A 12,434-nucleotide genomic window follows, 5' to 3' on the forward strand; every position below is an offset into this window, starting at 1 on the left:
AGAAACCCTGTCTTGAAAAACCAAAAATAAATAAATAAATAAATTGTAATCACGCCTTGGGAGACTGAAGCAAAAAGGCCGTCAAGAGTTCGAGGCCATCCTGAAATACACGAGACCCTGTCTCAGGAATAAGAATTTAGGGTCTAGTCTAGAGAGATGGCTCAGCGGTTAAGAGCCCAGAAGACCTGGGTTGGAATTAATCCTAGCACTCACATTGTAGCCAACAATAGTTTATCTTACATCCTCTCCCAGGCTCTCCTTGCATAAGAAACACACAAGGTGCACGACAAAACACCCATACACAGAGAAATAAGTAATTTAAAAAATGTTTTACAATCAAGTAAAAGTGCTAATTCTAGGGACTAAATTAACTCCTCAGAAGCCCTACTCCGGGAGAGACAAGGCTGGCTAGAAAGACGAAGAACGCATGCGCGGAGGAGAAACCACAGAGTCGGCCCTCCCGGGATAGAGAGGCCGGAAGTTCTCCCGGAGCTGCACGCCGGGTAGTGGAAGCGTACCGAGGAGGCAAGAAAGGGGTTCGCTGGGGGAATTGGCTGGGTCGGTGAGCCAGAGGGTTGGCGTGAGCGGCCTGGAGTTCGGTTCTGCACGATGGCATCTCGGGCAGGCCCGCGAGCGGCCGGCACCGACGGCAGCGACTTTCAGCACCGGGAGCGCGTCGCCATGCACTACCAGATGAGGTATGAGGTGAGCCAGGAGCACCGGGGCCTTTCCCGGGAGGAGCCTGCGGGACGCACGGCGTCGCTCCCCTAGCCAGCTGTCATGTACCACCGGGTCTCCTGCTCCGGCGACCGCCTCGGGTCTGTTTACGGGCCGGGGAAGCCTCTGGCCCGCCTTGGCCTGCCTTGTGCTTTGAGGGGATCCAGCCTGCACAGGCTCATGGATCGATGCTGGCCCCTCCGAGTGACCTTGGGAACGTCATTTTTCTTTTTCAAATCGAAGCCCCACAGTGTAGAGCGCAGACTGGCCTCGAACTCATGGCCTTCCCTCCTCACCCTCGCGAGTGTTCTGTGTGCGTGTGCGTGTGTGTGTGTGCATGTGAATTTGTGCATACGAGAGCAGGTGCTTGCAGAATCCAGTAGAGGGTGTCCACAACTCAGAAGTGATTTTGTGAGATAGCGTCTTGGTATGTGGTCCAGGCCAGCCTCCAGGAGCAGCAAGTGCATCTTTCCAGTCCCCAGGCAGGTTATTTCTAATGGAGCCTCAGTTCCTTCATCTTCAGAGGGAGAAAAAAAACCTCATACTTTTTAGGTTTTAGTGAGGAATTAGCAAATCATTTGTGTAAAGGTGTAGCATAATACCACATGGTAGCTGCTAAATTGTGGGGCTGTTTGGGTGGTTGTGGGTGGTAAAAAGTGTCCCTCTCCAACCAGAGGTTTAGGAGATGTCCCTGTAAGGAGGTCTTTCTACATCCCTTTATTGGTTTGATAAATCCTTACTGGCCATCTACCCATCCTGCATTGTTGTTGTTTTTTGTTTTTTGGAGCTGAGGATCGAATCCAGGGCCTTGCGCTTGCTAGGCGAACTCTCTACCCCTGAGTTAAATCCCCAACCCCCCATCCTGCATTGTATTAGGCACTGAGGACATAACAGTGAGCAAAAACAGACCTGGTATTTGCTTTCAGGTTATACTTTCAATAAAGGTTTTGGTTTTAGGTTTGAGTTTTATTTTATTTTTAAGGATTAGGGGACCTGGAATGTTAAACACATAGAGTTGTCTTTTCAGAGGGAGAGATGTATAACCTGTTTTCCACCCAGTAGTCTGCGAGCATGCATGGTTAATAGTCTGGTAACCTTTGGACTGTGTGGCTAAGACCATACCAGATCCTCCTCTAGACCTTTATCATGAGCTTGTCAATCTATAGACCCCATCTTTGTTTGGTTGTTTATTTCTGGTTTTTCAAGACAGGGTTTTTTTTTCCTCCCGCAGACAGGGTTTCTTTGTGTGCCCCTGGCTGTCCTGGAGCTCACTCTGTAGACCAGGCTGGCCTCAAACTCAGAGATCCATCTGCCTCTGCCTCCCAAGTGCTGGGATTAAAGGTGTGCATCACCACCGCCCTATAGACCTTGTCTTTATGGAAGATGTCACATGTACTTTACAAAGAATTTCGATGTAGTCATGTCTTAAGCTTTATTGTGAACACGAGATTAAGTTAATTATCACCAGGAAAATTTTCATCAAATTGTGCTGTGCTTAAATATGCCCTAAAGTAAACTACTCAGGGTCAGACTCCTGAAGGTATTGAGTTGTGTTGAACCCAGCTGCTTCCTTGCCTCCTGCGGAGTGTTAACTCTGCTGGCTGTGGTGGTCGAAGAGACCCCCACATTGGCTCAGCTGTTGAGAGCACTTGCGGTTCTTGCAGAGGATCTAAATTCAGTTCCCCACACCCACATCAGGAGGCTACAGCCAGCCCCTGTAACTCCAGTTCAAGGCTTCTGATGCACTCACTGGCCTCCCGACTGCACAGGTGTGCATGTGGTGCACATACACAGACATAAGGTGAATCTTTAGAAGGAAAGAAAAGCCAAACCGGATCCTGCCTTCAAGGAGCTTGAATAACAGAAGTGATTTTTTTTTTTCCTTTTCTCCCTACCTCCCACATTTCCTATAATGAATTAATTTTTTCCTGAAATCCACTGATTTCTTCAGGTGGTTCTTTGCCTCCTTCTGCACAGAAGGATGACAGCTCTTTGGACCCTCCTTTCTCAGCTTTAGGCCCCTGCCTAACGGGTGCCTCATAACCCACGCTCTTGTTTTCATGCTCTTGAAGATAGGAAAAGGATAACAATTGAGACCCCAGAGGATTAAGACTAAGACACGTGCTTCCTTCACATGGGAACTATAGCTGGAGAAATATCGGGAGCCTGAACTGTGGTCCTTGTTGCTGTACTTTCACTCCTGGCCTTGGTTTCTGTGATGAGAAGCCATCTTTCTAACCACAGCTCAGAATTCATGTCATGGCTTGGTGAGATAGTGTCTTAGTATGTAGTCCAGGCCAACCTCCAATTTGAGATCCTCCTGCCTCAGCCTCCCAGGTGCCATTACTGTTCTTCAGTCTTAAAGTCTATACATTCACAGTCTTTGTAACTATCTGTTACTACCTCTCCCGTGTGTCTTGCCCCTTGATTTCTTGAAACACAAATACTTAAATGCTTATGCCTTTGTGCCTGCATATTTTTGCCTTTGCATAGACTATATGCCCACCTCCACTCATCTCAGAACCTCAGCTTGAAATAGCTCTCTCCTCTACATAGCCTTCTCTGGCATTCCAGCTCATGCTAAATTGGTTCCTCCCTGGGATATCTTGGGCTTATATGTATTTACTTGAGCTTTATACTTCGTTTTGCCCAGCCCCTATCAGAGGCTGTGTCATTCAAGTTGTATCCATGTGTTCAGTACAGGTGCCTGGAATATAGTTGGCAGTTGTAGCAATTTGAATGAAAATTGCTTTTCCCTCTGCTCTGCCTTACAGTGTGACGCTCAAGTATGAAATCAAGAAGCTGATCTACGTCCATCTGGTCATATGGCTGCTGTTGGTTGCCAAGATGAGTGTGGGACACCTGAGGCTCTTGTCACATGATCAGGTGGCCATGCCCTATCAGTGGGAATATCCATATTTGTTGAGCATTGTGCCGTCTCTCTTGGGCCTTCTCTCCTTCCCTCGAAACAACATCAGCTACCTGGTGCTCTCCATGATCAGCATGGGGCTCTTCTCCATCGCTCCCCTCATTTATGGTAGCATGGAGATGTTCCCTGCAGCACAGCAACTCTACCGCCATGGCAAGGCCTACCGCTTCCTGTTTGGTTTTTCTGCTGTCTCCGTCATGTACCTGGTGTTGGTCCTGGCAGTCCAAGTTCATGCCTGGCAACTGTACTACAGCAAGAAACTCTTAGACTCTTGGTTCACCAGCACACAGGAGAAGAAACGGAAATGAAGCCTACCTGATGGACTTTTGAGGGGTGAAACCTGGGTCTCCCATTGAGCAGCTGAAGGGAGCTGTTCAGAATCTCCACAGACTGCAGCATCTGTGATGGTGGTACCTAGTGCACACTAGGTGCATTCTGGCCTGGAGTTCTCTGTTTCCATCCGCTGAGATGACAGAGCTGTAGTATTTAATTTATTCTTGACCAACTGCAACTGGTGACCAGTAGCTGTGGAACGCTTCAGCTGGGTGAAGTTGAGGCCTCCAGGGTTTGGTTTTTCCAGACTGAGCCTTATCCTTGCCTTCTCTGGGTCATATTCCCTACTTTCTTCATTCATCACCTCTTCACCACCAATACTAAAAGAGATCTGGAATGAATCAGTACATGAAGTTCTCCTTCAATCTGTAGGTCATGGGGCAGGCAACATTTGGGAAGTTGCTCCCCCTACAGGCTTCTCTGTTTACTGCAAACCATTTTAATTAAAAAAGAACCTCAATAAAGTTAAGACTGTCCTGTGCCTTGGGTTTGAGATTTGAGTGAGTTTCCGAGTTGTGTTGCCTTAGAGGCATTAGACATTATGAAAAGAATAGATGTTTCCTGAGGAACATGGACTGGCACTTTCCTGAGGACAGACTGGGGAGTCTAAGTCAGCTGCAGCCCTCTAGCTCTGGTGAGAACAACCCTGGGATGGGGGTCATTGGAGGAATGGCTGCTCTTACAGAGGACACAGGTTCAGTTCTCAGCACCCACATGGTGGCTTAAAACCATTTGTAACTGCTGTCCCAGGGGATTGATGCCCTCTCCTTGCCTCTGGAGCACTGGGCAGGCATGAGGTACAAAGACAAGCGTGCAGGCAAAACACTGATACACAGAAAATAGGGGTTGGGTTTGGTTTGGGTTTTTGTTTTTGTTTTTGTTTTTCGAGACAGGGTTTGTCAGTGTAGCCTTGGCTGCCCTGGAACTCCTCTAGACCAGGCTGGCCTCGAACTTACAGAGATCCACCTGCCTTTGCCAGCTGAGATTAAAGGTGTGTGCTACCACCGCTCAGCTAAGGGTTTTGTTTTTTTTGTTTTTTTTGTTTTTTTTTTTTTGGTTTTTTCGAGGCAGGGTTTCGCTGTGTAGCTTTGCTCCTTTCCTGGAACTCACTTGGTAGTCCAGGCTGGCCTCGAACTCACAGAGATCCGCCTGCCTCTGCCTCCTGAGTGCTGGGATTAAAGGTGTGTGCCACCACCACCCGGCAGGGTTTTGTTTTTAAGACATGGTCTCTCAATGTAGCCCTGGATATCCTGGAACTCACTATGTAGACCAGACTGGGCTCAAACTCAACAGAGATCCATCTTTGCCTACCAAGTACAGGGATTAAAGGTGTGTGTCGCCACACCCATATATATATCCAGATGTTTACTCTCCACCCTTAAAGCGGATCATTTGGCTTGGGTTATGAGCCCCCCCCCCTTTTTTTTTTTTTTTTTTTGCTGTTTTTCAAACAGAGTTTCTCTGTATCTCTGGCTGTCCTAGAACTCGCTTTGTAGACCAGGCTGGCATCAAACTCAGACCCACCTGCCTCTGCCTCCCAAGTGCTGGGACTAAAGGTATGCGTCACCACTGCCCAGCTGGGTTATGAACTTTCTATTTGGTTATTTATGTTTATCAGTCTTTTATGTGTCTAAAACTGCATAATAGTATCCAAAAGAAATTTTTTTTTTTTTTTTTTTGGTTTTTCGAGACAGGGTTTCTCTGTGTAGCTTTGCGCCTTTCCTGGAACTCGCTTTGGAGACCAGGCTGGCCTCGAACTCACAGAGATCCCCCTGGCTCTGCCTCCCGAGTGCTGGGATTAAAGGCGTGCGCCACCACCGCCCGGCTCCAAAAGAATTTTTAAGACTGCTTGTTTGGGACTGTAGTTTTCCACTAGCTGACAAATAACCTGAAGCAAAGTAAGAAAGGGGTTTGGGCCGGGCGGTGGTGGCGCACGCCTTTAATCCCAGCACTCGGGAGGCAGAGCCAGGTGGATCTCTGTGAGTTCGAGGCCAGCCTGGACTACCAAGTGAGTTCCAGGAAAGGCGCAAAGCTACACAGAGAAACCCTGTCTCAAAAAACCAAAAAAAAAAAAAAAAAAAAAAAGAAAGGGGTTTGGGTTCTTTTTACCTTTTAGTTTTCTGTCCATGGTTCCTTGGCCTGCTTGTTTGGGGAATGTGCAAAAGAAGCCAGAAAAAGAAGGTGACATTGCAGTATTGCCACTAGGGCCATACCACCAGTAACCTAACTTCCTTCTGATCAGGTCCTCCTAAAGCTTCCTCCACCTCCGAAAAAAATGCCAAGGACTGGTAACCAATACATGGGCCTTTGGGGAAAAATAGCAAGGATCTTCCAGTCTTGTGGGAATGTGCAGTGAACATAACATCTAATTGTGTGAGAGATCCACAGCTGAGATACAGTTAACAGTTACACCTAGAAGTCTAACAGTAAATAGGGTAGGAAAAGTGTGTGTCCCTTTACCCTGCACATTATTATGCCTAGATGATGCTCAGATCTATAACTGCAGAGATCTGGCCTCTACAGGTGTAATTCTTTTGTTCTGGACACTTGTTGCTTGTATGGCTTACAGAGCTAATTCCTCCAGATGTCCTGCTTATTTTCTGTGTTCCTTCCTTCCTTCCTTCCTTCCTTCCTTCCTTCCTTCCTTCCTTCCTTCCTCCCTCCCTCCTTCCCTTCCTTCTTTCTTTCTTGTTTGGAGGGGGTTTGTTCAAGACAGGGTTTGTGGGCTGTCCTGGAACTCAGAGATCTGCCTGCTGAGTGCTGGGACTAAAGGCATGTGCCACCATGCCTGGCTCCTCCTGATCACTTCAAAGATAACTTCTTGGTTCTGCCTCAAGCCTGTTGCTGTTCCTAGGTCCTGTGTTGACATGAGCACACTCTGGATCATCATCCACCCCTCAAGCGTGAAGCCCTCCCTGCACTCCGTGGACACGCTTCTATTCAGTGAACCTTCTTCTTAGACACTTAAAACTTTCTCTACTTAAGGGGAGGCCTCTCAGTGGTAAAGTGCTCCTTGAGCTTGGACCAAGGCCCTGGGTTTGATTCCCTAGCAACAATTTAAAACAAAACAAAACAAAAAAAACTTTTCTATTCTTACATTCCTTTATCAATCTTTAAGATGCCACTTATATGAAAATTCTGGAGTCTTCCAATTCCTCAAGTTGAAGAACAACTTTAATTTGGTTGTTTTTACTTTATTCCTTTATTATTGTTTTTTTAATGAGACATAGCCCAGCATGACCTCAAACTATATAGCTGAGGATGACTTTGAACTCCTGATACTTTTGTCTCTACTTTCTAAGTGCAGGGGATTACAGGCACGTCCCATCATGCCTGGCTTATATTGCTTGTTTCATTGACAGAATTGCTAGTTTGCGTGTCTTCGGTTCCCTTACTCGTTAGTGTTCACTCAGCTTAATGAATTACCTCGTCCTTTTGTGGACCAAAGTCTGTACTTCCCAGAGAACAGAACTGGACTGAAGCAGGAAGTGGAAGCCCACGGACAAGGGAGTTTGCCGTGAGCTCAGCTGAGGCACACATTGCTGATTTTCTAACAACTGATGCAAACATTTATTAAAAGGGGTGCAAATTATTAGTCAAAGAGCTAAAAACTATTTTTGGTCATTAGAATAGTATTTTACATACAGTCTTTGAATACCTTGAAAACTCATTATGAAACTAGTCAACAGTTTTAAAACACTGTCATGCCAACATCAGCTTATGTTAGCTTTGTGCTTGGAATTCTGCTTTCCTAGCCTTTTCCCGTCACTTTTTTCTGCCTCATGGTTGTGGTGTTCACAAATGCGTCCTCCTCTTGATTTGGTGGAAAGAATGCTGTCTGGGTTAGAAAATTCAGCTGGGTATGGTGGCGCGTGTCTGGAATCCCAACCTTCGGGAGGATGAAGAGTACTGAGTGTGCGGCCAGCCTGACATATATATATATATATCACGAAGCCCTATCTCAAAAAACAGGATTGGAGTTAAAGGACCAATCGAAGAGCTAAGATCAACCCTGCCTGTTTCACAGGTTGCTTTAAAGCTCCAATAGACAAAGTATTGTGAAGGCATTCCAAGTTTTTTCATTTTGTTTTTGTTTTGTTTTTGGAGACACAGTTTCTCTGTGTAACAGCCCTGACTGTCCTGGAACTCATTCTAGACCAGGCTGGCCTCAAACTCACAGAGATCCACCTACCTCTGCCTCCCAAGTGCTGGGATTAAAGGTGTGTGCCACCATGCCCTGTGTAAATTAATTTTTTAAATTAATTTTTCTATACATAGGTGTTTTGCCAGCATGTATGTTTGCGCACCACATGTGAACCTGGTGCCTAAAAAGGCCAGAAGAGAGCCGGGCGGTGGTGGCGCACGCCTTTAATCCCAGCACTCGGGAGGCAGAGCCAGGCGGATCTCCGTGAGTTCAAGTCCAGCCTGGGCTACCAAGTGAGTTCCAGGAAAGGCGCAAAGCTACAGAGAGAAACCCTGTCTCGAAAAACCAAAAAAAAAAAAAAAAAAAAAGGCCAGAAGAGGGCATCTGATCCCCTGGGAGTGGAGTTACAAATGGTTGTGAACTGCCATGTAGGTGCTGAGAATTAAACCCAAATCTTCTAGGAGAGCAGCCAGTGCTCTAAACCACTGCAGCGTCCCTCTGGCCCGTGCGAAGGCATTTTATGGACTCTGTAACACCATATGGATGTCAAAAGTGGTGGTGGTCCCTGGTCTTTACGGCAAGACAGAGTGAAGGCTTTGGAGAGAGCCTTGAGAGATGGTCTAGACTCCAAGAAAGGTTTGTGTGCTGTGAGCAATGATTATTAGGCTGAGATTCTAACCAGGGAATTTACTGTCTTTTGTTTGTTACATTTAATTGCCATCCTAGGAATTACGTAGGGCCTCACCCTTACTTAGGCCAGTGTTCCCTCAGCTGAGCCATCTCCTTATATCCTCCCCACTTTCTGATGCTCTCTGTAGCTCAGCTTGTCCTTGAACTCAGCAATCCTCCTGCCTCCGAAGTGCTGGGATTATGGGTGTTTCTACTCCCCAGCTGAGCCTGTTTTTTTATGTGATGCATGGGCATTGTAGGTCTCTCCCATTGCTATGAGGCTGAAATAAATATGTATGAACTCTCTAGTACATAGAGGTCTATATATCAAGATGCCTTTCCTTAGTAAACAGTGTTGTGCTTGCCTCCTAAATTGAGAATGTCTACCTGTTTTAGGAATAATTCTCTTTCCTCTTTTCCTCCTCTCTCCTCCTTCTGACAGGGTCTCTTTATAGAATCCTGCTTCTGTCTCCCAAATGCGATGTAAGTGTACATCACCATGCCTAGCTAGGAATGATGTCTCAGAATGCCAGAGGTTGGTCCCTTCTAGAAGAGCACTAGAGATACTTCACAGTCTTGGTCCACATTATTCTGACTGGTATGTTCAAGGTGCCCTGACAGGGAGTGCAGACCCAGCAGACCTTAGGAACCGAGCATTATAGGAAACTCCTGTAGCTGCTACTCATAGCCGGTCCAGAGTCCATGCCTAGAAAGGACTGTGACACGAAAAGTGGCGGCCAGGGGCCCCAGTAGTATACTCTCACTAAGCATGCATGCTTCAGGGCTTGCCAAAACTTCCTGAGCCCCTGGCTTGGCCCCCGAATAAAGGTCGTTAGAGCCTGAAGTCTTGGTCAGCTGATTCAGACACCTTGCAAGAGCACAAGGCTTTTGTGCTGATGCCTCTGTTGCCTCACCCTGTTACCTCCTATTCCAGCCTTCTAAGCTCTTACTCTCCCTGTTGACAGTTGCCAATCTCTTTCTCCTAAACTAGGCCCACCCATCACTCACTGTGCTAAGACCCTTTTCCTCTTCTTTGTTCTTTCCTGGTCTGCCTGCTTGCTCCCTCTCTCCCTCCCCTACCTCTCCCTTTCCATGTTCTCATGAAAACTTGGACCGGTCTCAGACTCACCATGAGCTCCCAATCCTCCTGCCTCCACCTCCCTAATACTGGGATTACGAGCTTATGCCACCACATTCCACTTTCTAATTTCCTTCCTTACATCTTCACTCCATCTGCTTTATCACTGCTAAATCTAAAACTTTATGTGCAAAATGGGATCCAGAAATCTTCAGACTCCACATAATATGACAAAAAAAAAAACAGAGGACATGATGTGTTGTCCTGCCTCTCCATTTCTTTGCTGTGTGTGTTTTTTGGACAGGTCAGTCTTCCTGAGTGTTCCCTTTCTAAAACTGGTCATTAGCCTGACCTCAAGGGTTGTAATGCTAATAACAAGCTAAAAAAAGCAATGGGCATGATCCGGGTAGTTTCAAATATTGATCTCATCCCTTCCCTTTTTGGAACAGGCTCCAACCACACCAAATACGGAAGCCGGCGAGACAATAAACTACATACTTCCTTTCCCACTTTCTGCTTTGTCTTTTATTTGTTAGTTGTTTATTTGTGTGTTTGACAAGGTCTCACCATGTAGCCCTGGCTGCCCTGTAACTCTCTATGTAGGCCAGGCTGGCCTCAGACTCAGATTCACAGAGATGTACCTGCCTCTGCGTCTGGAGTGCTGGGATCAAAGATGTGCGCCACCGTGATGCCTGGCCTCCCTAATCCCTTGTCTTCCAGTCTTCTCTTCTTGTCCCCTCCCACTCTCTTCCCCTCCCTTTATCTGTATGGTTTTTTTTTTTTTTTTTTTTGGTTTTTTTTTTTTTGGTTTTTCGAGACAGGGTTTCTCTGTGTAGCTTTGCGCCTTTCCTGGAACTCACTTGGTAGCCCAGGCTGGCCTCGAACTCACAGAGATCCGCCTGGCTCTGCCTCCCGAGTGCTGGGATTAAAGGCGTGCGCCACCACCGCCCAGCTTATCTGTATGTTTTTACTGTCACCATTTCTTTTCTGCTTTTCCGACCATACTTTAGCCACCATCAGGAAGCAACTGACCAAATATTCTCATCTTGAGAGTCCGGCCAGAAGAGCCAGGAGTCAAGAAAGGCAAGTGTAGAACAGAGCTCACATGCCAAGCCTCAGAAAACTCGTGGTGGCACTGAGAGATGGCTCAGGGGATAAGAACACCTGGTTCTCTTGGAGAGGACCCGGGTTTGATTCCAGCACCCCCATGGTGGCTCATAACCATCTGTACCTCCAGTTCCAGACACTCTATACCTTTCTGATCTCTAAGGGCACCCAGCACATACATGATGCACATACCTACATGCCCTAGAACATCCATATACATTAGAAAAAATAATAAGACTTAAAAAAAGGTTTAATGTGTGTCGGGCCTCCATGAGGTAGAATTGGAGGAAGACCCTTGACGCCATGCTTAGTCTGGCTAGACCACCTTTTCTGCTCTCTGGATCTCACTGACTTGAGGTTGGCTCTGCACGAGGCAGCATTGGCAGCTGACCCTGTTGGTTCAAAGAGGCAGGTGAAGGAAGCCCAGAGACTACAGGATGACAGCAGATTGGGAGGGCCCGCTCAAGTGCAGCTCAAGTGCAGCTTCCTGGGCGATAGACTTTGACCTTGACCAAACCACTTTCCCTTCTGTTTCCTTAGTTCTCTCCTGATGAAATTAAATAGTTCTCACTTATCTGCCTCACAAGGTGTTTAGAGGGATCAAATATTGCTGTTGCTTTGTGAACTGGAAGTAGATAAGCTACTTAGATGAGATGTATCATATGAGATTGATGCTCACTCAGCCGAGGAGCACCTGCTCCCTGTCACTGCAAGAACACGGGGATTGAACCCACGGCCTTACGTACACTAAGCAAGTGCTCTGCCACTGAGTCTATCCCCAGCCCTCTTTTTATTTCCTTTTAAAAATATTGTTTATTATACTGGGTGGTAGTGGCTCACATCTTTAATCCCAGCACTTGGGAGGCAGAGGCAGGTAGGTGGATCTCTGTGAGTTCGAGGCCAGCCTGGTCTGTAGCATGAGTTCCAGGATGACCAAGGCTACACAGTGAAACCCTGCCTCAAAAAACAAACAAAAACCCAAAAACAACAACAAAAAGTGTATGAATGCAAAAGCAAGAGGGTCATAGGTAGATTGGGGACTTCAGATGTGGCCCAAAAGATTTAGGAGTGGCCCAAAGAAGGCTGCAGTCATGTTTCTGAAGGGTGGTCTAGATTGAATCTCAGAAGGACAGAATGTTGGAGTTAGGATGTAGCTTTGTTGGTAGTGTGCCTGCCTAGCACGAAACCCTGGATTCAGTCTCCAGCACGGAAGAAACTGGACGTGGTGGTTCATGCCAGGAATCTCAGCACTTGGGAAGTGGAGGCAGGAGGATCAGAAGTTCAAGGACATCCTTAGGCTACATAGAGAACATGAGAGCCTGTCTTGATGATAATAATAATAACGGGACTGGACAGATGTGAAATGCTTGCTGCGTAAGCATTAGAACCTGAGTTCTGGGCTACAGCACCCACATAATGCCAGACCGTAGCAAAATATACCTGTAGCTTCAGCAATG

General features: G+C 46.8%; 1 protein-coding gene across 2 annotated transcripts; it reads left to right on the top strand.

The window, feature by feature from the left end:
• The first annotated feature begins 477 nt into the window (after positions 1-477).
• Positions 478-4,460, top strand: Jagn1 (jagunal homolog 1). Of its 2 annotated transcripts, none has more exons than XM_052719857.1 (2): positions 478-698; positions 3,492-4,460. In XM_052719857.1, exons 1-2 carry the CDS (start codon positions 610-612, stop codon positions 3,952-3,954), a joined length of 552 nt encoding a protein of 183 aa, XP_052575817.1. In that variant the 5' UTR covers positions 478-609; the 3' UTR covers positions 3,955-4,460. The 2 variants fall into 2 exon arrangements, with proteins under 2 accessions (XP_052575817.1, XP_052575819.1); XM_052719859.1 differs by having other exon boundaries at positions 482-705.
• The last annotated feature ends 7,974 nt before the right edge of the window (positions 4,461-12,434 follow it).

This window comes from Peromyscus californicus, unplaced genomic scaffold, assembly GCF_007827085.1.
Source record: "Peromyscus californicus insignis strain IS unplaced genomic scaffold, ASM782708v3 Scaffold_6__1_contigs__length_162567912, whole genome shotgun sequence".
Taxonomy (NCBI): Eukaryota; Metazoa; Chordata; class Mammalia; order Rodentia; family Cricetidae; genus Peromyscus; species Peromyscus californicus.

Bases quoted from the DNA above. Each gene is read 5' to 3' on its own strand.
- Jagn1 (XM_052719857.1), top strand. From the start codon at position 610: ATGGCATCTCGGGCAGGCCCGCGAGCGGCCGGCACCGACGGCAGCGAC. The intron at 699-3,491 runs GTATGAGGTGAG...TCTGCCTTACAG, and splicing joins GCCATGCACTACCAGATGAG to TGTGACGCTCAAGTATGAAA.